This window comes from Bos javanicus, chromosome 28, assembly GCF_032452875.1.
Source record: "Bos javanicus breed banteng chromosome 28, ARS-OSU_banteng_1.0, whole genome shotgun sequence".
In the NCBI taxonomy this organism is placed as follows: domain Eukaryota; kingdom Metazoa; phylum Chordata; class Mammalia; order Artiodactyla; family Bovidae; genus Bos; species Bos javanicus.
Genome location: NC_083895.1, coordinates 29631221 through 29652949, shown reverse-complemented (window position 1 = coordinate 29652949; position 21729 = coordinate 29631221). Strand labels below are relative to the sequence as shown.

The following is a 21729-nucleotide window of genomic DNA, read 5'->3' as shown; positions in this document are numbered from 1 at the left end:
TTTTTCAAGTGCCCAGAATGTGAGGCGCAGTAGACCCTAGGGATTCTTTGTTATGGATGAGGCAGATATCAGTAACTAGAATACGCTAGGGTGAAGAGTGTTACTGAGATTCTGGAGGTGCATGGATTGAGGCAGTAGCAAAGATAAGAGAAAAAAAGAATAAATGCACACAATAAATAAAAAGAAATCCATATCAAGATAAATCACAATGGAAGTGAAGAACACTGAAGACAGAAGAGTTTAAAAGATGCCATCTATAGAGGATTGACTATTATCAGGACTGCGGACTTCTCAGTATTAACAATGGAAGCCAGAAGACAGTGGGCTGTTTTCTAGAGAAAATGGCTGTCAACCTGGAATTATTTGCTCATTTAAAAAAGCATCTTAAAAAACAAAAGTGAAATAAAAACTTCTTGTGTCTAAGTGCTGTCTTTCCTTATTTCTATCCTTCTTTTTCCTCAAGTAGACTTTAAAATTCTTGGAGGGCAGAGGGTTTGTCATACAATTTGTAAATATACATTTACCTTTCCCCCCTCAAAAGTGGAAAGAGCGAGCAAGAGAGAAATAAACTAGTTAGTCTGAATATATAAACATCTTATCAGTGGCTATTTTTTTGATAGTAATTTTTTTTTCTTTTAGCTTATCAGTAAGTTTTTTTTTTTTTTTTTTTAAATAAAATGTTGGTAAAGCAGGCAAGTGTTAACACTTGCTCAGATATACCTGGTACACTTCATCATACCGAGGTCAGTAGTAATTGGTATGTGCATGTAAGTGACAGAATTATGGTTTGACCCAAATGTGTTTGACTGTAAAGCCTATGCTCATGGGGCAGAAAAGGGAGTTTAAAAATAATTGGAGACAGACCACTCTTTTGAAAAGTTTGGTGAAAAGATGAGAAAAGTGTAGTTAAATTCTACAACTGTGCAGCCCAGCATCCCTGTACTGTCTTCCAGTTTGCCATCTTCCTTTCATATTATTTTCTCTCAAAAAACTAAAGCCTCCCAGATTGGTAAAATGAAAATTAAATGGCTCCCTTTCCCCCTGCCCTGACTTTCCCTGTATTCTTCTGCGATAGATTGTAAGCAGAGCAGATACTGCTGAGAGTCACTGTCTGTGCATATTGTTTTATACAAACTGGACCACATTGTTCATATTATTCTATACTTCTTTTCAAGAAACATTACTTAGACATTACTTTATGCCACTGTGCATAGGTCCTACTACTACATCAGCCTTCCCAAGCTTTAACCTATATACAGTAGGACTTACTATGACTTAAAAATCTCCCACCCTTTTACATCGTTCTTTGAGTTAGTTCATATTCTTCAGTCTAAGTAGTTAAGACTTCGGACGACTTCAGTCTAGTAGTTAAGATCTTGCAGGATGAAACCAACTTAATATTTCAACTTGATCTTCCACTGTCTTGCACTTGCCCCAGGCCCTAGCCGGCTTCACTGCTTATTGATGATCCTTTGTATCTTTCTCAGTGTCGTTTCTTATGACTAAAATTTCTGTTGCTCCTCATCTCTTTCTGTCCTTCTTGCTATCCTTCCTTCTTTTTGCTCAAGTAGACTTTAAGATTCTTGGGGGCAGGGAGTGTCTTATTTCAGCATTATGTATCCACTGGCTTTTATAATTCATGGCTTATAGTCGATGTTCAGTAAATGTTTGTTTATTTAAGTGATTTACTTATTCAGCTGATTTTCAAAGGTGAAGTGAGTCTGGTTAACTCCTTCTTCTCACCCCATCCTCCTGGTAGCCTCTTCTGGTCTCAACCTAACAGTACTGTCTTCCACCTTTAAATTACCAAAGCACCTTGCATTGTTTGTGTCATTACCAACGTCCTCTTTATAGTTATTTTAATAGATTGTGAGCTCCTTGATGACAAGAACTGTGTGTGCTTAGTTTTTAATTCTTTCAGTGACTGGCATAATGCCTGTATACAGTGAGCACTCAGGAAATGTTAATTGGATAGAACTGAGTTAAATTGGGGGGGGTGGTGGCAAACAAAAGTCTGGAATTTGTACTTTGTAGGGAGTCAGTGATCATTCTGCTGTACATTTCCAAGCCTCTGGAATGCTTGAATGCTGATAAGCCTTTAAAGTAAGCTCAGATTCAAGACATTAATAACTGGCTTCTGTTTTCAAACACAGAGTTCTGTCAAAATGATAGGCTGCTTAAAAATAATTTGTTATTTTTCTCACAGCAATTCTATGTTGTTTTTATTTCGCTTATGAGGATGCAAAGGCATAGAGAAGCTTTGTGACTCTTTCATAATCAACCAGGAAAGGATCAATGAAGTAGGAATTGAAAGACTATATTACTGTTAGAAATATACTGACATACTGTCAAATGTAGTATCTGTGACAGCAGCCTGAAATTTAGTGTGTGTTTCTAAGCACCCTCAAGTTCTTTTAATAGATCTCCAAAGATTTGTCATCTGACTTCATGCATACATACCTGCAACAGCTATTCATGGAGCACTGGTGATTTGTCAGTTAGGCATTAACTTGGGTGCCAGGATAAGGGAGTGAATAAGATAAAGAGCCGGCTTCATGGAGTGCACAGTTAATTGATAGCAGAGCAGCACTGGCTGCCAGGAGCCTTGGAGTCCCTTTCTCTCTGTCATGACTGAGCACCTCAACCTGTCTGCTTCATTTCCTCTTGTCTAAAATGAGCAGGTTACAGTAGAACATTTTAAAGGACTTTAGTCTCTTCAAAGTTCTGAGTGTGTAAGTTTGGCAGGAGTCTTAATTTTCCAAAAAGACAAAGCTGGAAACTGGACTCTTTCATTTGATCAATTTAATTTCCTTCCTCTAGTATTAACATGCTCACTGTTTCTCTCTATCTGAGCTCCCTGTCCACTTCTTTAATAGATAAGAAGGAACAGGGAGGCATCATTCTGTTGTGATTTGAAATTGAGGGGAATTTTGCAGTGCTTGATTATGTTTAGACTTGTTGCAATATTTTAAAATATTTTAAAGTTTATGAGGTGTTGTTAGTTAATCAGAAACTTTAGACATGATAATGTAGGTCCTGGCTTGGAGAGCCACATGCACAGTTAAGTAAATCAAGTAACTGCAAAATCAGATTATGTGCATTGTGAATATATTTTATTTTCCCTTTAGGAATGTAGGAACAAAGTCATTTTCTTGAATCAGTCCTCTTTCTCCATCCTTATCAATGTATTATTGGTTAACCCTTTTGGTTAAAATACTGGTTTAAATACTTGAGAAAAATATTTTATATCATGGGGAAATATTCAGGGTATATTAAATAAGCAGGTTACAGAAAACTGTTTTGTCTTTTTAAAATTGGTGTCTGTCTGTAGCAAAAGACTTAAAAATTATCTAACCCCCAAATAAGTGTTTCATCTGTGGATGGTAAGGTTTTTTTTTCTTTTTCTCCTTTTTTGCACTTTCCATTGTTTTTTATAACTAGCGTATTATTTTTGTAATCAGAAAAAGATTAAGACAACTGTGCAAGGAAGCACAGCATCTGTTTTAACTGGCTTCCATGCCTTTGGTTTTCCCCTCGTGTATCTTGCTTCTCACCTGGCTGTCTTAGGCCTGCCAAGACCGCAGCATCCCAGCCTGACACACAGGAGCCTTCACAGCCTGCTTCTGCCTGTCTCTGCTTCATCGCTGCCCTTCTCTCTCCACAGAATTTCTCATGATCCGGGAGGATGGTTTATTCTTTGATATACACTCTTTCAGTTGTTCAGGACAAAAATTCTTTTAGAATCATTATCTTCAACTCCTGACTGCAGTGTATTAGAAAAGCCACCATGCTCCTCACCACCTGCATTGGTGCCATGCCCGCCACCTGGCTTGTGACAGCCTCTGGACTGCCTTCCTGCTTCCTTCCTTGCCCACCACTGTCTCCTCCGTAGGGCTGTGAGAGGCTTCCTTTTAAATGTCAGTCAGATTATGTCCTTCTTTTGCTGAGAACTCTCCAAAAGCTCATTACCTCACCTGGACTAAAAGACAAGTCCTTACAGAGGCCCAAGAGCCTTACGGAAGCCCCCGTGACCTGGTCCTCCCGCCTCATCACCTCTCCTCACAGCTTCATTCCACACACTGACTTCTTCCTGTTCCTCTGTCATGCCATGCTGCCTCAGATGACTGTGTCTGCTGTTCCCTTTCTCTGAAATGCTGTTCCCCTAGGTCTGTGCTCAAGTGTCACTTTATCAGGGAAGTCATCCCCGAGCACCGTGTCTAAAATAGTACACTCACCATCAGACCCTTTCTCCTCTCTCTCTCGCATTTTGTTTTCTTAATGGTGCTTAGCACCACCTGATGTCAGGTACGTGTTTGTTTATTGTTTGTCTCCTTCCACCAGAATGTAAGCCACTCTAGGGCAGGGACTTGTTCGCTCATCTCTGTGTTCCTATCACCTGTGACACACCAGCCCTTCTTGTCTCATTTGAGATCTTGTTCTGTCAATCCCCTCTCTTGCTAAGGTTTCATCTTCCATCTCTGTTGGATAGTTTTCTTGTTGTCAGTGAGCATTTTCAACTCTTTCTCATTGAAAACAAATGCAGTGCTCGCTTCGGCAGCACATATACTAAAATTGGAACGATACAGAGAAGATTAGCATGGCCCCTGCGCAAGGATGACACGCAAATTCGTGAAGTGTTCCATATTTAAAAAAAGAAAAAGAAAACAAATGCAAATAACCTGCCCTTGACTCTTTATCTAGTTACCAAGACAATTAGTTTTTTCCCTTCCTTGTGAGTTTCTTGAGTTTATGTGCCCCTATCCCTTCCCTGTCTCACTGGCCTCTCCCTTGGTCCTCTGCAGTAAGGCTTTTATTGCCAGTATGCCAGTGAAACTGCTCTAGCAAATAATGTTATGATTTTAAGAAATAAGTAGGCATCTTTTGCTCCTTTTCTTACTTTACTTTTCTTTTTTTGTTTATTTTTTTATTATTTATTTATTTTTTTACTTTACTTTTCTATAGCATTGTACTATACTGAGTATTCCTCCCTCCCCTCACCCCACCCACCTTTTGTAATTCTCCTTTCAGCCTTTCTGAAGTTTTCCTTTTCTTGTTCCTCATCCTTATTGTTTTAATTTAAATTTATTTTTTTAATTGACGGATAATTGCTTTATAGAATTTTGTTGTTTTCTGTCAAACCTCAACATGAATCAGCCATAGGTATACATATATCCCCTCCCTTTTGAACCTCATTCCCATCTCCCACCCCATTCCACCCTTCCAGGGAGATACAGAGCCCCTGTTTGAGTTTCCCGAGCCATACAGCAAATTCCCTTTGGCTATCTGTTTTACATATGGTAATGTAAGTTTCTGTGTTACTCTCTCCATACATCTCCCCCTCTCCTCCCCTCTCCCCATGTCCATCAGTCTGTTCTGCATGTCTGTTTCTCCATTGCTGCCCTGTAAATATATTCTTCAGTACCATTTTTCTAGATTTCGTATATATACATTAGAATACGATATTTATTGTTCTCTTTCAGACTCACTTCACTCTGTATAATAGGCTCTAGGTTCATCTACCTCATTAGAACTGACTCAAAGGTTCCTTTTTGTGGCTGAGTAATATTCCTCTGTGTATATGTACCACAACTTCTTTATCCAGTCATCCGTCGATGGACATCTAGGTTGCTTCATGTTCTAGCTATTGGAAATAGTGCTGCACTCAACAGTGGGATACATGTGTCTTTTTCAGTTTTGGTTTCCTCAAGGTACATGCCTAGGAGTGGGATTGCTGGGTCATGTGGTGGCTTTATTCCTAGTTTTTGAAGGAATCTCCATACTGCCTTCCATAGTGGCTGTATCAGTTTACATTCCCACCAACAGTGCAAGAGCATTCCCTTTTCTCCACACCCTCTCCAGCGTTTATTGTTTATAGACTTTTTGATGATGGCCATTCAGACTGGTGTGAGGTGATATTTCATTGTAGTTTTGATTTACCTTTCTCTAATAATGAGCAATGTTGAGCATCTTTTCATGTGGTTGTTAGCCATCTGTATGTCTTCTTTGAATAAATGTCTGTTTAGGTCTTTTTCCCACTTTTTGATTGGATTCTTTTTCTTGCGTTGAGTTTCTTGATTGTTTTTCTTGTATGAGCTGCTTGTATATTTTGGAAGTTAATCCTTTGTCAGTTGTTTCATTTGCTATTATTTTCTCCCATTCTGAGGGTTGTCTTTTCACCTTGCTTATAGTTTCCTTTGCTGTGCAAAAGCTTTTAAGTTTAATCAGGTCCCGCTTGTTTACTTTTGTTTTTATTTCCATTACTCTAGGAGGTGGTTCATAGAGGATTTTCTTTTGATTTATGTCATCAAGTGTTCTACCTATGTTTTCCTCTAAGAGTTTTATAGTTTCTGGTCTTGCATTTAGGTATTTAATCCATTTTGAGTTTTGCTTTGTGAATGGTGTTAGGAAAGGTTCTAATTTCATTCTTTTACATGTAGCATTCCAGTTTTCCCAACACCACTTATTGAAGATGCTGTCTTTGCTCCATTGTATATTCTTACCTCCTTTGTCAAAAATAAGGTACCCATAGGTACATTGGTTTATTTCTGGGCTTTCTATCTTGTTTCATTGGGTTATATTTCTATTTTGTGCCAGTACCATACTGTCTTGATGACTGTAGCTTTGTAGTATAATCTGAAGTCAGAAAGGTTGGTTCCTCCAGCTCCATTCTTCTTTCTCAAGACTGCTTTGGCTATTTGGGGTCTTTTGAGTTTCCATATGAATTGTGAAATATTTTGTTCTAGTTTTGTGAAAAATGCAATTGGTAATTTGATAGGAATCACATTGAATCTGTAGATTGCATTTGGTAGTATAGTCATTTTCACCGTATTGATTCTTCCTACCCAGGAACATGGAATATCTCTCTATCTGTTTATGTCATCTTTGATTTCTTTCATCAGTCGCTTATAATTTTCTGTGTACAGTTCTTTTTGTCTCCTTAGGTAAGTTTATTCCTAGATTTTTAATTCTTTTTGTTGCAAAGGTGAATGGGATTGATTCCTTAACTTCTCTTTCTGGTTTTTCACTGTTAGTATATAGAAATGCAAGTGATTTCTGTGTATTGGTTTTGTATCTTGCAACTTTGCTAAATTCACTGATTAGCTCTAGTAATTTTCTGATCATCCTTATTGATTGTCCTTGCGGGTTCCTTTCGGCCCCTTACATAGGAGTGTCCCATACGGTCTCTGTTCTTGGCTGTCTTCTTGCTCTGACTCCTCCTCACCCTGTGGTTGCATCTTTCCCACACTTTTAACTACTGTTTTTGCACTGATGACTCCCAAGTCTGTCTTTGGCCCAGATTTTTCTCTTGAGCCTCAGGCTTGTTATTTCCATCTGTCTCCTGGACATGTCCCACAAGATACCCAGTGCCACACATGCAGAAGTATACACACTGTTAACCCTCTCTCCACCACTTCCCACCTGGTCAGTGACACACCTGGTCATTCAGTTAAGGTGTGCTCTTGGGAGCGGCTCTCGGCTGCCTCCTCTTCTGTGACACTGTGGTGCTTGCGGGTCCCAGCTTCTCTCTCACAAGCTCTTTTGAGTATTAATATATGACCTTGTCTCTGTTCTCCCTGTCCCTGCCATAGTTTAGATATTCCTCCCTTTCTCCTTTATAGTGTGGTCCTCTGAAGCCAGACTGCATGGGCTCTCATTTTGGATATATCACTTATTAGTTACGTCCCTTGGTCAAATTTTATAACTCCTCTGTGCCTCAGGTTCCTCACTGGTAAGATAGAGATAATTTATCATGAAGATTAAATGATTTAAGAGATACAAAGTGCTTAGAATAGTGCCTGACACATCATGTTTGTTATTATTTCTATTATTAATACCACCTAGCTGACCTCGGTACCGCTGGTCCCTTCCCTTCTGAAGCATTTTCCAGTCTTCCACAGTGTGAGATTAATGAATGGACATCTGACAACATCATTCCCTTTTAAAAAATTTCCGTGGCTTCCCATTCTCTGACCACTTGCTTACATCCAGTTCATCTCCACTTTTTTCTCTAACTTGTTACAGTTATATTAAGTAATTAGTAGTTTTCAAGGTAAGCTGTGGTCTTGCATGCCTTGGCGTCTTTGCACACTATTTCTCCTGCTTGATGTGTCCTTCCTTCCCTGGTTTCATCTGAAAATCTTTAATAATCCTTTAAAACCATACTTATTTTTTAACATTCAGTTCTCAGTTTTTAATCAGTCAAATGCATGAGTTAACCAATCATAGCAAGTAGTTACAGAAAGTATAGTACAGTGGTGCTCCGGTAGATACAAGACAGATATGCTGTTGAGGAGCAGACAATCCAGTGGGGAAACAAGACAGACAAACGTGAAACATTAAGGGACTGTCCTTGGGAAGGTTAAGTAGAGCCTACTTAGTGGGGTAGCATTTCAGAGAAGAGCAAACTCATTGGTCATGGATACTGAGGGGTGGTTGTGTTAGGTACTTAGAAAGACTTCGTGGAAAAGTGGGATTTTAATTGGGCTTGGAAGGGTAATGAAATCTGTGTAGATGGAGGGAAGGGGAAGTGGGCGTGTGGGGCCCAGGTAACAGAAGGCAAAGAGGCGGCAGTTGGAAGCTGCTCAGTGGAGGAGGCCTGCTAGGAAAGTGTGCATGTTGAGGAGTTTGAGGATGTGAGGCCGCCTCAGCAAATGCTGTGGCAGGCGGCAGGGAGTTATGGGGTCTGCAGAGCAGGAAGTACCCTTGGGTTCTGGTATGTCCTATGCTGAACTGTACTGAGGCAAAAGGAAAACTCAGTAATACTGATCCTGCCTTCATTCAGAAATGTGATATTTTGTTCATCCTGAGTTTTTTTGCATTAATTTTGAGTTTTAAAATATTGCATTAAAGCCTTATTTATCTCCTTTATAAAAAAAAAATTAGTTCTTGTGATTACTGCATTTTTTGGCACATCCTTAAATTGTGTGCCTCAGGCAAGTGTCTCACTTACCTCACCCTCATCCCAGCCCTGTGTTCTGTTTCTGGAGGTCAGTGGTGAGGGTATGGATATTTATTTTATTATTATTAATTATAGCTTCTTGTTGTTGTTCAGTCGCTCAGTCATATCTGACTCTTTGCGACCCCATGGACTGCAGCATGCCAGGCTCCCCTGTCCTTCACCATCTCTTGGAGCTTGCTCAAACTCATGTCCATTGAGTTGGTAATGCCATTCAACCATCTCATCCTCTGTCATCCCCTTCTCCTGCCTTCAATCTTTCCCAGCATCAGGGTGTTTTCTAATGAGTCAGCTCTTTGTGTCAGGTGGCTTACTCATGTTTAAATATTTTTGGTTAGTAGACAGCATTTAATAGAAACAATTAAGATAAAGAAGTTAGAATTACAAAAATATTAATTTGGAACTTTGAAGCCTGAAAAACATGAAAGGGAAAAGAATCCTTTGTGCTTCTGAGATAATCTCTACAGGAGGATAATCCCCTCTTGCTTCAGCGTATGAGTGCAAGCAGAAGATGGTTGTTTTGCCCACGTTCTATAACTGAGAGATAGGGGTACCAGAGGCTGCTGAACTTGTGGATATAGGCATTGGGCAACTCAGCTGTTGCAACCAGAGATTCTGCCCCATGGCCTCAGGAAAACTCCCACAAATGGGCCATCCAAGGTGAGCTTGACCCACATCTCATATAAAACAGACCCATCCAGCCTGCTCAAAGAGAAGCCGCTCACTGGGCCACAGTGTTTTACCACAGGCCATGGGCATCCCAGGTGGCACAGTGGTAAAGAACCCACCTGCCGACGTAGGAGATGCAAGAGACTCAGGTTCAATCTTTGGGTCTGGAAGATCCCCTAGAAGGAAATGGCACCCCACTCCAGTATTCTTGCCTGAGAAATCCCATGGACAGAGGAGCCTGGTGGCCTACAGTCCATGGGGTCGCAAAGAACTGGACATGAGTGAGCACACGCAAGTGGCCCAAGAAGCAGTGGAAGATTCACAAACCCTCCAAATGTCTCAGGGCCACTTGCATCTGGGAGAAGAGGTGGTGTGTGATACAAAGAGCATTCCTAGTATGTATACCTAATATGTAAAAGCTAAAAAAAGTGAAATCTGTTGTTCATTAGTACACTGGTGACGAATGAAAGATTTTGAGCCAGGAAAGTTAGAGTGCAGTACAAATCTCAAAAACAAACAAACAAGGGAAAAGTTAAAAGGAACACGCTGCTCTCTGTGCTCGTCGCCAGGTGAGCTGTTCTGTCATTTGATGCAGACCTCCCTGTCAACACCTGTGTTCAGAGAGCACTTCACCAGGCCCAGGGTGGACGTTCGGGCACAATAGGTAAAAACCCCAGGCTGAACTTCACCGTCAGATACGTGGGTGGTCACATAAGATGGCTGTTTTCTGAATACTCCAACCAAGATCTGCTCCACCACACCCTTGCTGGAATAATGACCCCTTCTCAATGGCACAACTGGCAAAATTCTTCAGAACTGAAGGGGAGATAAAGAGTTTTTCACACAAACAAAAAATGAAGGAGTTCATCACCACTAGACCAGCTTTATAAGAAGTGTTAAAGGGAGTCCTTTAGGCTGCTGATCAGGACACCTGAACAAAGGGAAAAATTCTTGTGCAAGAATCGTTTCTGGTGGAGGTATTGGAATGAACAGCCATCACCAAGACAGAACTCATCCACTACAGAGCCCCAGTGCTTAGAGCCAGCTGGAGTCCCTTTGGAGCATCAGTCACGGTGCCTGTGGATTTTCCTGTAGTCGTCTTCACTGGTACCGCACTTCTTCCCCTTTGATGTAGTGGCCAGGGCTGCCGGGAACTTCACAGTGCATGCTCTTTCCCAGGGAGCAAATGTCTTGAATCGAGTTGTGGCAGACCTCATTTGATCCTGGCAGAAGCACATCAGTCATGGTAGCTTTTGGTTCTGTGACTGGATTGACCACTAAAGCACTTTCTTTCAGGCAGCTCTCTGTTGAACCTGGCTGCTTGCACCAGATTTCCAAGATGATAAACTTCCATGTTCCTTCAAGATCATGCTTAAGCCTCCTGTGAAAACCTGGCCCCTCCAAATACAGTTGGTCACTCCCTTAACACTCACCATGATGTTCTGCAGTTGTTTCCAGGTCTGTTATCCACATGAAGCTGTGTGTTTCATGATGGTGGGGACTGCAGCCTCTCTTCTGAGGGCCATGTGCAGTAATCGGCTCAGAGCAGATGCTCTGTAAATGTTGAATTTGTAATCGGGGTTCAGTTTACTAAGGTTTCTGTGCTGCTTTCTTCAATTTCCGCAGGCTGCAGGAATTGGTTGATCGAGTGCTGGAACGTTTTCAGGCATCTGGACTAATAGTGAAAGAGTGGAATAGTGTGAAACTCCATGCTACAGTCATGAATACTCTGTTCAGGAAAGACCCCAATGGTAAGTGTTCCATAGAACCACAGTACAGTTTGTGACCACCAAGGTCTAATGATATCCCTGGGGTTTGAAGAGAATGGGCTATCAAAGGATCTCTGACATATCTTTTTTATATCCATTATCTTGTTTTGATGAGTACAGTGGAAGAGGGCAGGATCATATCGTGCATGGGACTGTATAGCTTCTCAAATCTTATACTCTTCTTGCACATAAGGTTGCTAGATGTAGCAAATAAAAATGCAGGATTCCTAAGTAAATTTTAGGTGGACAGTGAATAATTGTTTTAGTGTAACTGTGTCCTAAGAAATGCATGGCAGCTTTTTTTTTTTTTTTTTTTTTCAGAAACAAGAGAAGATTAACTAATAAAAGTAAGTGTTAGAGCAGTGATTCTCAACTAGAGGCAGTTTTGTCCTTCCAGAGGACATTCTCTGGAGACACTTGGGTTGTCACAGTTAGGGAAGTGGGAGTGGGTTGCTAGTGGCATCTAATGCATAGAGGTTAGGGGTGCTGCTTATCCCTCTCCAATGCACAGGACAAGCCCCTCATAATGAAGAATTTTTCAGCCCTGCATGTCAGTAGCACCAAGGTTGAGAAACTTTGTGTTAATGTTTTTTTTTCCCCTCCTGAATCTAAAAGCCTTCATATAAAAATGCCTTGTTTTAACCCTTTATTTGGGATAATAATCTGCATTTTAAAAAGGATTATTTTTCTTCCCATCCCCACCTGCCAAGTGAAATCTGTCTGGCACATTCAGCATCTATTTGAACAGGAGCTACAAATTCAAGTTATGTGCAGCTTCTTCTTTAAAGCCTGTTGTTCAAAATATACCACCACCAAAACCCCATATATAGGTTTTATTACCTTTGTTAGGACTGACCTTGGTTTTAGAAAGTCTTCATTTGAAGAGGACTTCATTAGGACTCCATTGGAACCCATGAACTATTTAAGATTTATAGTTTAGGACAGTTTTTGTATCCCTTTTTGCCAAAGTACATCTTTTAATTCCTCTCAGATACATACCAGAGATCTCAACTGTAAGGTGGTTTGGTTTGATTAGAGCCATTGTAGGACTGAGAGAGACGTAGCTATCCAATTCTTAGTTCTAGTGTTACATTTTTTTGATGCTAGATTGTATTTTAAGACTTTTAAAAATAAATTGTTGTCTTTAAATCTTAGTTCAGAGCTCTTACAACTTATTTCATGCCCCATTATTACCTAACCTCTTAACATAAAAGAGTTGAATTATATAGGAATTTGTTTCTTTTAAATTGTGTGGATCCAGATGTATATTCAGTTGGCACCAGAGCATCATATAGGAAAATATTCTGTGTTGACAGTCTAGTTATCCTTTCCTATTGACAGATATTTTAAATGTAACAGCTTTATTGAGATATAATTCATATAGTATATAATTTATCCATTTAAAGTATATAATTCAGTAATTTTTAGTATAGTGAGTTATGCAGCCTTTACCACAGTACATTTTGAAACATTTTCATCACCCCAGAAAGAAACTCTCTAGTTACTGGCAGTGACTCCCCGTTTCCCCCTTGCCGTTCAGTCCTCGGCACTACCAGTCTACTTTCTGTACAATGAATTTGCCTTTTCTGCGTATTTCACATAAATACTGATAGAATCATGCAATATGGGATCTTCTGTGACTGGCTTCTTTCACTTAGCATAATGTTTATAAGGTTCGGCCATGATACAGTGTCATTCCTTTTTATTACCAAATAATAACCCATTGTATGGACATAGCACATTTTATTTATCCATTCAGCAGTTGATGGACATTTGTATTGTTTCCACTTTTGGGCTATTATGAAAAATGCTGCTGTAAACATTTATGTATGTATTTTTATGTTTTCATTTCTATTAAGTAAATACTGAAGAGTGAAATTGCAGAGTCATGATTAATGCAAAGTTGTAACTTTTTGCGTAACTGCCAGACTGTTTTCCACAGTGGCTGCACCATTTTACATTCCCACAAGCAGTACAGTAGCCACCCTGCCTTATCTGCAGGAGATACATTCCAGTGTCCCCAGTGGATACCTGAAACCATATACCAGACATCCTATATTTTTCCTATGCATGAATACCTATGATAAAGTTTAATTCATAAATTAAGTACAGTAAGAGATTAACAACCAATAGTAAAGTAGAAGAATTAAACAATATACTATGATAAAAATTATGTGAATGTTATCTATCTCTCTCAAAATTTCTTCTTGTACAAATTTAATGCCTTTTTCATTTTCACCAAGCACTTACCATGCACGGTGACCGTAACTCTTGCGGTTTGAGGTGTAACAGCAAAACTAGTTATGAATTTCTTTTTCCTTCATCCCAATTTCATTGATAGATTTGTTCTTACTGTAGATCTTAGCAAACTTTAGCTAAGATTTTTTTTCTTTCCTTATTAAGTCACGAACTTTCACCTTTTCACTTAAAGAAAGCACTTTATGGCTTTTCTTGGGCATCTCCAAATTGCTAGCATCACTATTCTTGTATTTTGAGCCCATGATTAAATAAAATAAGGGTGACTTGAACACAAGCCAGTGCAATACCTTGGCAGTCATTATGATAACCGAGAGAAAGGGGTATGTTGGACAAAGTGATGATACTTCCTGGGTGGGATGGATGACACTGCTCAGAATGGTGCATGATTAAAAACTTAGAAATTGTTTATTTCTGGAATTTTCCATTTAATGTTTTCTGATCTTAGTTGACCATGGGTAACTGAAAAGGTGGAAAGAAGAACCATGAACAAGGACGGATGCAGTACATCAGTGCTTCAATTTCTCTACATCTTTACCTGCACTTATTATCTGTCTTTTTTGTTATTGCCATCATCTTGAGTGTGAAGTGGTATCTCGTTGTGGTTTTGATCTACATTCCCCTCATGGCTAATGCTATTTACTTATAGATTTTGAACCTGTTAGTAAACATTTCAATCTCCAGATTTCATTACTGCTTTTTTAAATTGACATTTACCTAGTATGAATTTTGCTTTATAAAGTTTCACATTTTCTTTTAACAGGGGACCTATTTTTACGTTGTGAAAAACTTTGGGCTCTTTATAAGAGAATAGTTCTCATTAGAGAAGTAGTCCTATAGTTACCCAGGTGTAATTCTAATGGACTTTCTAAAATATATTATCTTCCTGGGATTAGCTGTTTGAATATATTTTATCAGTTCTGATGTGCAATCTCCATAGTTACATACAATAAAAGAGTATACTCAAAAGTAGAAATACACATACTTTTAAGTGTCTGTTGGTGGGCAGGAAAAAGTTGGTATTTCAGAAAATATCCTGAGAGTTAAATAATTCTTGAAGATGTTTTGAATTTTATATACCTTGGATACTTCTCTATCTTGTATTTTCTTTTGAAAAGGCTGTTGAATACATTGTTTTGCTTTTTCATAATGGTTATCCTTTTCTTTGATATCCATTTTTTTCCTGCTGTATTTGAAGGACAGCTTTTGGTATAAGCAAGCTAAATTAATACAAGGATTTAGAGCACAGCTTTGATGAGGCTAAGGTCATAGATTTGCAGATTTCTGTGTAGAACGTAAGGATACCTTTGATTGGAACTGGAGAGGTTTTTCTCATTTCAGGGGAGTCCTTAAATCAACCCAAACCATGATTATCAGCATTTTTTACTAGTTAATGGGTGAACTTTTATGTATTTAAAAATCTGTACAGCTTATAAGGAATCTCGGGTTTTAGACTGCAGGGAATCTTTGGAAATCACCCACTCTTAACTTCTAAACTTTGTAAATGAGGAACTGAAGAGATATAATTTGCCTAAGAATATGGTTTGTTATGTAGTTTATGTACAGTGAGTACGTGGACAATGTTGAATGAATAAATATATACCAAATGAGTTGATGACAGAGCTGAGACTAGTCTCTCAACTATAATAATATGATGTTTTCCCCTCCATGTTAAGTTACTTTCCAGGCTTCCCTCATAGCTCAGTTGGTAAAGAATCCACCTGCAATGGAGGAGAACCCTGTTTGATGCCTGGGTTGGGAAGATCCCCTGGAGAAGGGATAGGCTACCCACTCCAGTATTTTGGGGTTTCCCTTGTGGCTCAACTAATAAAGAATCCACCTGCAATGCAGGAGACTGGGGTTCGATCCCTGGGTTGGGAAGATCCCCTGGAGAAGGGAAAGGCTAGCCACTCAAGTATTCTGGCCTGGAGAATTCCATGGACAGTCCATGGGGTCGCAAAGAGTCGGACACAACTGAGTGACTTTCACTTCACTTCACTTCACTTCACTTGTGGCTCAGCTGGTAAAGAATCTTCTTGCACTGCGGGAGATCTGGGTTCGATCCCTGGGTTGGGAAGATCCCCTGGAGAAGGGAAAGGCTACCCACTCCATTATTTTGGCCTGGAGAATTCCGCAGACTGTATAGACCATGGACTTACAGAGAGTCGGATACCCAGAGACTTTCACTTTTTCACTGTGTTACTTTCTAGGTAGTACATGAAGGTCTTGCTAGTTGTCCCTGTAGAAATCCAAGAGGAAACAGACAGCTCAATAACCCAAGCTTCTGTTCTAACACTGTCTTTGGAATATTTACAGCTGAAGGCAGGTACAATCTCTACACAGCGGATGGCAAATATATCTTCAAGGAAAGAGAATCATTTGATGGCCGAAACATTTTAAAGGTCAGTACAAATCTGAGTGAATTGGAAATCCTTTGGCATGTGTCCTAAAATAAGGGAGGACAATAAGTTTTCCTTTTAACAGTAAAGTATATTTTTCTTATACTTCCCATGAGGATTATTGACTGAAAGGACTGTTAAATTTCTTTTCATTGTCCTAAAAGAGAAATCTTTTTGACCTGTTAAGGCTGTTGGTGTCTCTTAGAGTACTTAAAGTTGATGATTTAAGAAACAACTATACTATTTGAATCCATAGGAATAAGTTGATTTTAACCTTGTGAGTCTTACTCTGTATTTTACCCTTGAAGGACTGAGTATGCATTTTTTAAGTGAAGAATTGTCTTGTTCTAGTAGATTTTTCTCTTCACCCACAGAGTCACTCTCCAAAGTTCCTGTGTAATCTATTTTTACTCAGGAACAGCCCATGTGCTAAAAAGTAGGTGGTCCATTTCTGACTGTTGAGGATTTGCTTCTGAGTGTTAAATTAACCTATGAAATTTAAATGAAAAGGGTTCTTCAGGATTGCATTATCTTTCTCCCACAGACCACATTCTATAACATCCACAGTTTAGGCCCTCTCTGTCAGGTTAACATGCCATTGTGCCTCTGGGAAAAGGGAAACATAAGTTGATATCAAAGGAAAGGTTTTTGATTCTTCATTTTACTTGTTCTATAATGGTTTGGGTCATGTATTTTCAAGGCCATGGGTGTTTTTTGGAGCTGGGAGGGAGAGGATGTAAATAATAAAACTTCAGAGCAAGCTCTAGCTTTAGAAATGTTTTTTTCTTTTTCCTCCATTCCTTTATCTTGTCACTTGACAGATTTCTTGCCAAATGCCTAATGTGACCCCATTGCCTCTAATTAATGACATCACTCTTCAGCAGCTGCAAGCTTCTCATTGCAGAGCCTAGCAGAGCAATGGCAGCATTCTCTTTAGGCAGGCATTCCAGCTCCCACATTACAGAGCTTTGTTGATTCCTTCTTTTCCTTGATACCTTTCCTCTCTTTGAATAGTTTTATTTTCAGAGTAGTTCTGGTAGCTTCAGTTTGAGTGGCAGGTTGCTAATGAATTCAGTTGCAGTTAACTTTTTTCCCAGGCCACAGCTTTATTGTGATATGAATCTCTTTCCTCCTCTAGCTCATTTCCTGAGGCTTTTAAAATAATAGCATTAATTATTTTGCTTTCTTTGTTACTGCTAATTTGATAAAGAAAGAAGCTAGATGAATGGGGAAAGAAATCTGTTGGAATGACTCAAGCCAACTTGGTTTCTTTGAAATTAGAATTAAGCCCAAAAGGTATAAGGTATATTGATGCAAGTTGCGGGTGAGGTGCTTTGACATCTGTAAGAAGGAGGTAACCACAGGTAGCCTGAGAAGTGGCTGTATGAACAGTATGGGTCTCTTGTTTGGTATTTAACTTCTCTCATTCTGGAAAGTCAGTTTTCCATTTAAAGATGCTTGACTTGGAAATCTTTCTAACCCACCCCAATGATAACATGGCCATAGCTCCCTCTAGTGTTGACAAAGCTTGCTGTAATAGTTGTACCCTTACTGTTTAATGCCTAATTGGAGTTTTAGAACCGGGCCCAGCGAGGTTCTTGCAAACTATTTAGTCCAGTTCCTCATTTTACTCTCTAAGGGTGCAAGATCCAATATGGTTAAAGTGACTTGTCAAAGGTTATTGCTAGATAGTAGCAGAGTTTGAATCAGAAAAAAAGATTTAAAACTCACAAATTAGCTTTTCTACCTTCTTCATAAAGATGCTCAGTGTTTAGGCAGAGATCAGTAGAAACTTGAAATTGGGCCTCTCTGTTTGAAATGTGATAATATCTGACTGGACATAAATGTTGGGGCAGTGGATATGCCAGTTAGTCTAAAACTGGCTAATTAACAATTAGACTTTTGAGGTGAATGTAATACTAACACCAACAGAAATACTGACTGTGTGCTATCTGTCAGACCATGTGCTCTGCAGATAAAACAGTCATTATGATACAGTCCCTACCTTCCAGGAGCTTCCTATCTCTGAGAGATACAGCAGATTAATAGGCAGTATTTTAATATATAGTATAAAATGATGGGAGCAGATTATGAGATGGAGGAAGAGAAGTACCTTTGAACACAGTTCCTTTGAACACAGGTAGTTGTAACAAAATATCTTTTGATAGAATCTATAACATATTATTTTTAATCATTAGTTCCAGAAAATATAATCTTTCACTTATATTTAATCAAAGGAATTAACTTTTCTTTGAGAATAAAGATAAAATGTAGCATCCAACACTGATTCCCCAGACATATAAGAGGTAATAGCTATATTTATAAAGTAGCTATAGCAGTGCACTTTTTTGGAATTACAAGTCTTTCTCAATTAGAATATGAAAACACATGGCCCCTGAATCCCTGGCAAAAAAAAAAAAAAAGCAAGAGATTAAAAAAGCCTATGGATTATATATGTAGTTTTTGTACCACATATAATTATTATGTTCAGAAAGGAAAAAAAATCACTTTCACTAACAAGCTAGGAACTGACTTGGAGTAAACAGAAAGGTTAACAGCACTGGTTGTTAAGGAGCCCAAGTATATGTGTGCGGCATATTAACAGCTACACAGGTCAAGGATCAGGAGTGCTGGTGATGGGAAGCAGCCTTGGAAAAAAACCAACTTCATCTGCTATTCAAAGAGAAACAAAACGAGAATGCGAGTCATTGCTCATTGCTGTAAGAATTTAATGAGTAACAGCCAATTGCTATTCTACTCCATGAAGAGAATTGGTCCTTTTGATTCAGTGCAATATTATGTGTTCTGGATGCCTTAATAAGAAAAAAAAAAGATCTCCAATGACTTTTGGAGGTAGAAGCTATGTTTTTGTTTTGTATAGCTCTTTTGAGAGTTCTTGCAGCTATTATAGACTAGTATCTGATTATTCCTTGTTAAAATAAGAATTTTATTATTCTAAGAAGGACTTTGAAAGAAGAACTGACAACTCGAGAATCATTCCCTTGTGTTTTTCAAACCAGAAAAGCAATGTATTTAGTAGTGGTTTTTTATGAAAGACTGACAGATGGCTCTGAAAGGAGGATGTACATGCGAGTGAAGACGACCTCGGCCTCATTAATAGGATAGTGTGCTGTCAGAGTTTCCATTTCTCATCTAAGAGATAGGAGCGAAGATGTGGTTTGGTTATCTGTAACGCAGTGATAAGCTTGTAAATGGAGAAATCATGCTGACCTAAAAACATTCTGCCAGGAAATAACTGCTCCCTCACTAGCTAGAAGTAGGATAGTCATTGACTGCCAGCTTCTGGAGGGAGAAGTGGTCTTAGTTGTTGGGGGCCAGCGTGAGGCGCTCCGCCCATGGCAAAGGTCATGAGGAAGGAGGCTCGACATACGCAAAGGCGGGATCGAGCCTCAGGAGTCCCCCCGGAAATTCTCGAGCATCTACCCCCATAACCAGAGCCTGCCTACTTTACTACTTTGTGCTCTCCCCTACACCTCTGACTTTACGGGGGCTGTCCCCCACCACCTCTTTCAGAGAAGGCGTTAACTTAGAGCTCCAGTTAATAATAATTCCTGGGCGTGATAGGAGTGTTTCAACCTACAAACTCCTCTGAAGGTTCTCTAGCCCGCCTGACAGGCTTGTCCGGCCACATGTGATTGCTCACAGCCTCCCAACCGTGAGAGGCACGAGATGCTTTAAACCTTCTAAAAACAGGTTCTTTAGAGAAGTTAGAAAATTATTAGTATAAGTATAGTGGGCTGATTATAAATTGTGTTGGTGACGGGTTTTTCATTTGTTGAGCCAATGTTTACTGCTAAGTCTCCACTTCCTCTGCCCTTACACACATTAATGAATATATAGAAGAAATAAGTATTAACCTTTGCTATAAATCACGTTAGACCTTAGGCCAAGTAAATTCTTTCCTTAACTAAAACCCACTACACCCTCACCCTATAGGAATGTAACTTTATTTGAGTGACATCTGTTTTAAGAATAATCACCCCTGGAGAAATAAGTGTTGACTGACCGCTGTCACAAGGAGAGGGTCGTAAATTGTCAGCAGGCCCCCTGGCCAGAAGATGATGTAACACCCCTAAGACCTCTGTATACATTTGTGTGAAGCACCTGACTTTAATAAAAGTCAGGACTGCTGTCCCCACGTGACTTTTGTATAACGTCTCAGTGTATAAAAACAGACTCTGGAAAATAAAGAATTGGGATCAGTTCCTCGAAAGACTGGTCTCCCCATGTCGCTCTCTCTCTCACTCTGGCTGAGTCTCCATCTGGAGCACGGAACCCACCAAGCTTACTAATTTTGCCTGGGCTTCTAAGATCCGACCGGGGAGGCCTCAGTGTCTCCTCTCCTTCGGGAGAACAGAAGGACGCCTGTGGCCTACGTAAGTGGTGCAAGCTTCTTGTCTTGAAGTTTTATTGGTCTCCTGCGTAAACCAAGCTACTCAGCCTCTTTTCTCCACTGAATTTTCCTACTGAGCTATCCTCATTCTATTACTCTTTACATCTCTAATTAATGTCTAATTGAAGCTATTGTATCCTGATCCTCGCCGACGCTGTCTCCCCTTCCAATACCCTGGATCAGCTGGGGCTGGACCCCGGCACTTAGTGGCAGTCTTGTTTGGGGGACCTATGAAATGCCCTTATGCAGTTGAATCAGTATTCTAAGACTATGCTCTCAGCAGATTGAATAGGGGTGCAGTTTTCACTTTCATGCATTGGAGAAGGAAATGGCAACCCACTCCAGTGTTCTTGCCTGGAGAATCCCAGGAACGAAGAGCCTGGTGGGCTGCCGTCTATGGGGCCGCACAGAGTTGGACACGACTAAAGCAACTTAGCAGCAGCAGCAGAATGTACTGTAGGTCCAAAAGCAAAGGACAAAAGTGCCATTTCTTTAGATACTTAAAAATCCTGGAGCATATAAACCAAGTAAAAAGCACATGTGTTTCCATTTTATATATAAGAATATTTAAATTTAGAGAAAGAGGGAATTGTCAGTATTTTACTATATTAATATTTAATAGTACTTTACCTGAGAATATGATTTAAATCTAGCTAGCTACATTGAGAGTTTTCTTGAAATATGTAAATAAGAGTGACTCAAGTATTTCATTCAGTTTTGCTCTTTTTCCATCTCTGGCTCTTAAAGTATTTAAGAGGACAGTAGAATGAATACATTTAAATGAGTGCTTTATTTAGTTTTTGTTACTTAGGGAAGTTTCTATAAGGAAGATGTTTAAAAATGCATGCTATTTATTCTCTTGGTAGAAGTGCACAAACATATATGTACTTTTAAACAAATAATCATAAAGTGAACAATGTAACTAACTACCAAGGTCAAAAAGCAGAATGTGCCTCACATGCCCCTCCCTGGCCAACTCTGTGGTCTGTTTGTCTTAAGGTAACAAAGGCACAATTAAGTTCCTAAACAGTGTTAGTGAAGAGCTTTGTTTTCAATGATTACTTTGTTTTGGAGTATTAGAAGAATACTGAAAAAAGGAATACATTTTTATTCTTTCAAGGGAAGAGAGATTAGATTGAGAACTCAGTCATGATTTTTTTTAAGAATATATTAATGACTACAAAGGAAGACAAGCATTTAGAAAGTATATTATTTCTGAGGAAGAAAAGATTGTGTTTTTTTCTTATCCAATTCAGTACTAAGCTG

At 39.3% G+C, this 21729-nt stretch overlaps 1 protein-coding gene and 1 non-coding gene across 7 annotated transcripts in view; both read left to right on the top strand.

Moving 5' to 3' along the window:
* The window catches only part of ASCC1 (activating signal cointegrator 1 complex subunit 1), a 121133-nt gene that overhangs the window by 67571 nt on the left and 31833 nt on the right, over positions 1-21729 (top strand). For 5 of the 6 annotated variants that reach the window (XR_009734286.1, XM_061405819.1, XM_061405821.1 and 2 more), the window contains 2 exons: positions 11252-11376; positions 15967-16052. Coding sequence is in view for 5 of the 6 variants with exons in the window: in XM_061405819.1 (XP_061261803.1) it covers positions 11252-11376; positions 15967-16052 (211 nt within the window). In the remaining variant the exon portion in view is untranslated. The remainder of the gene's footprint in view (positions 1-11251; positions 11377-15966; positions 16053-21729) is intronic. The other variant, XM_061405822.1, reaches the window with a different exon arrangement.
* On the top strand, positions 4543-4649 carry LOC133240790 (U6 spliceosomal RNA). The gene has a single exon (XR_009734388.1). It is a non-coding gene; the product is annotated as a U6 spliceosomal RNA (small nuclear RNA).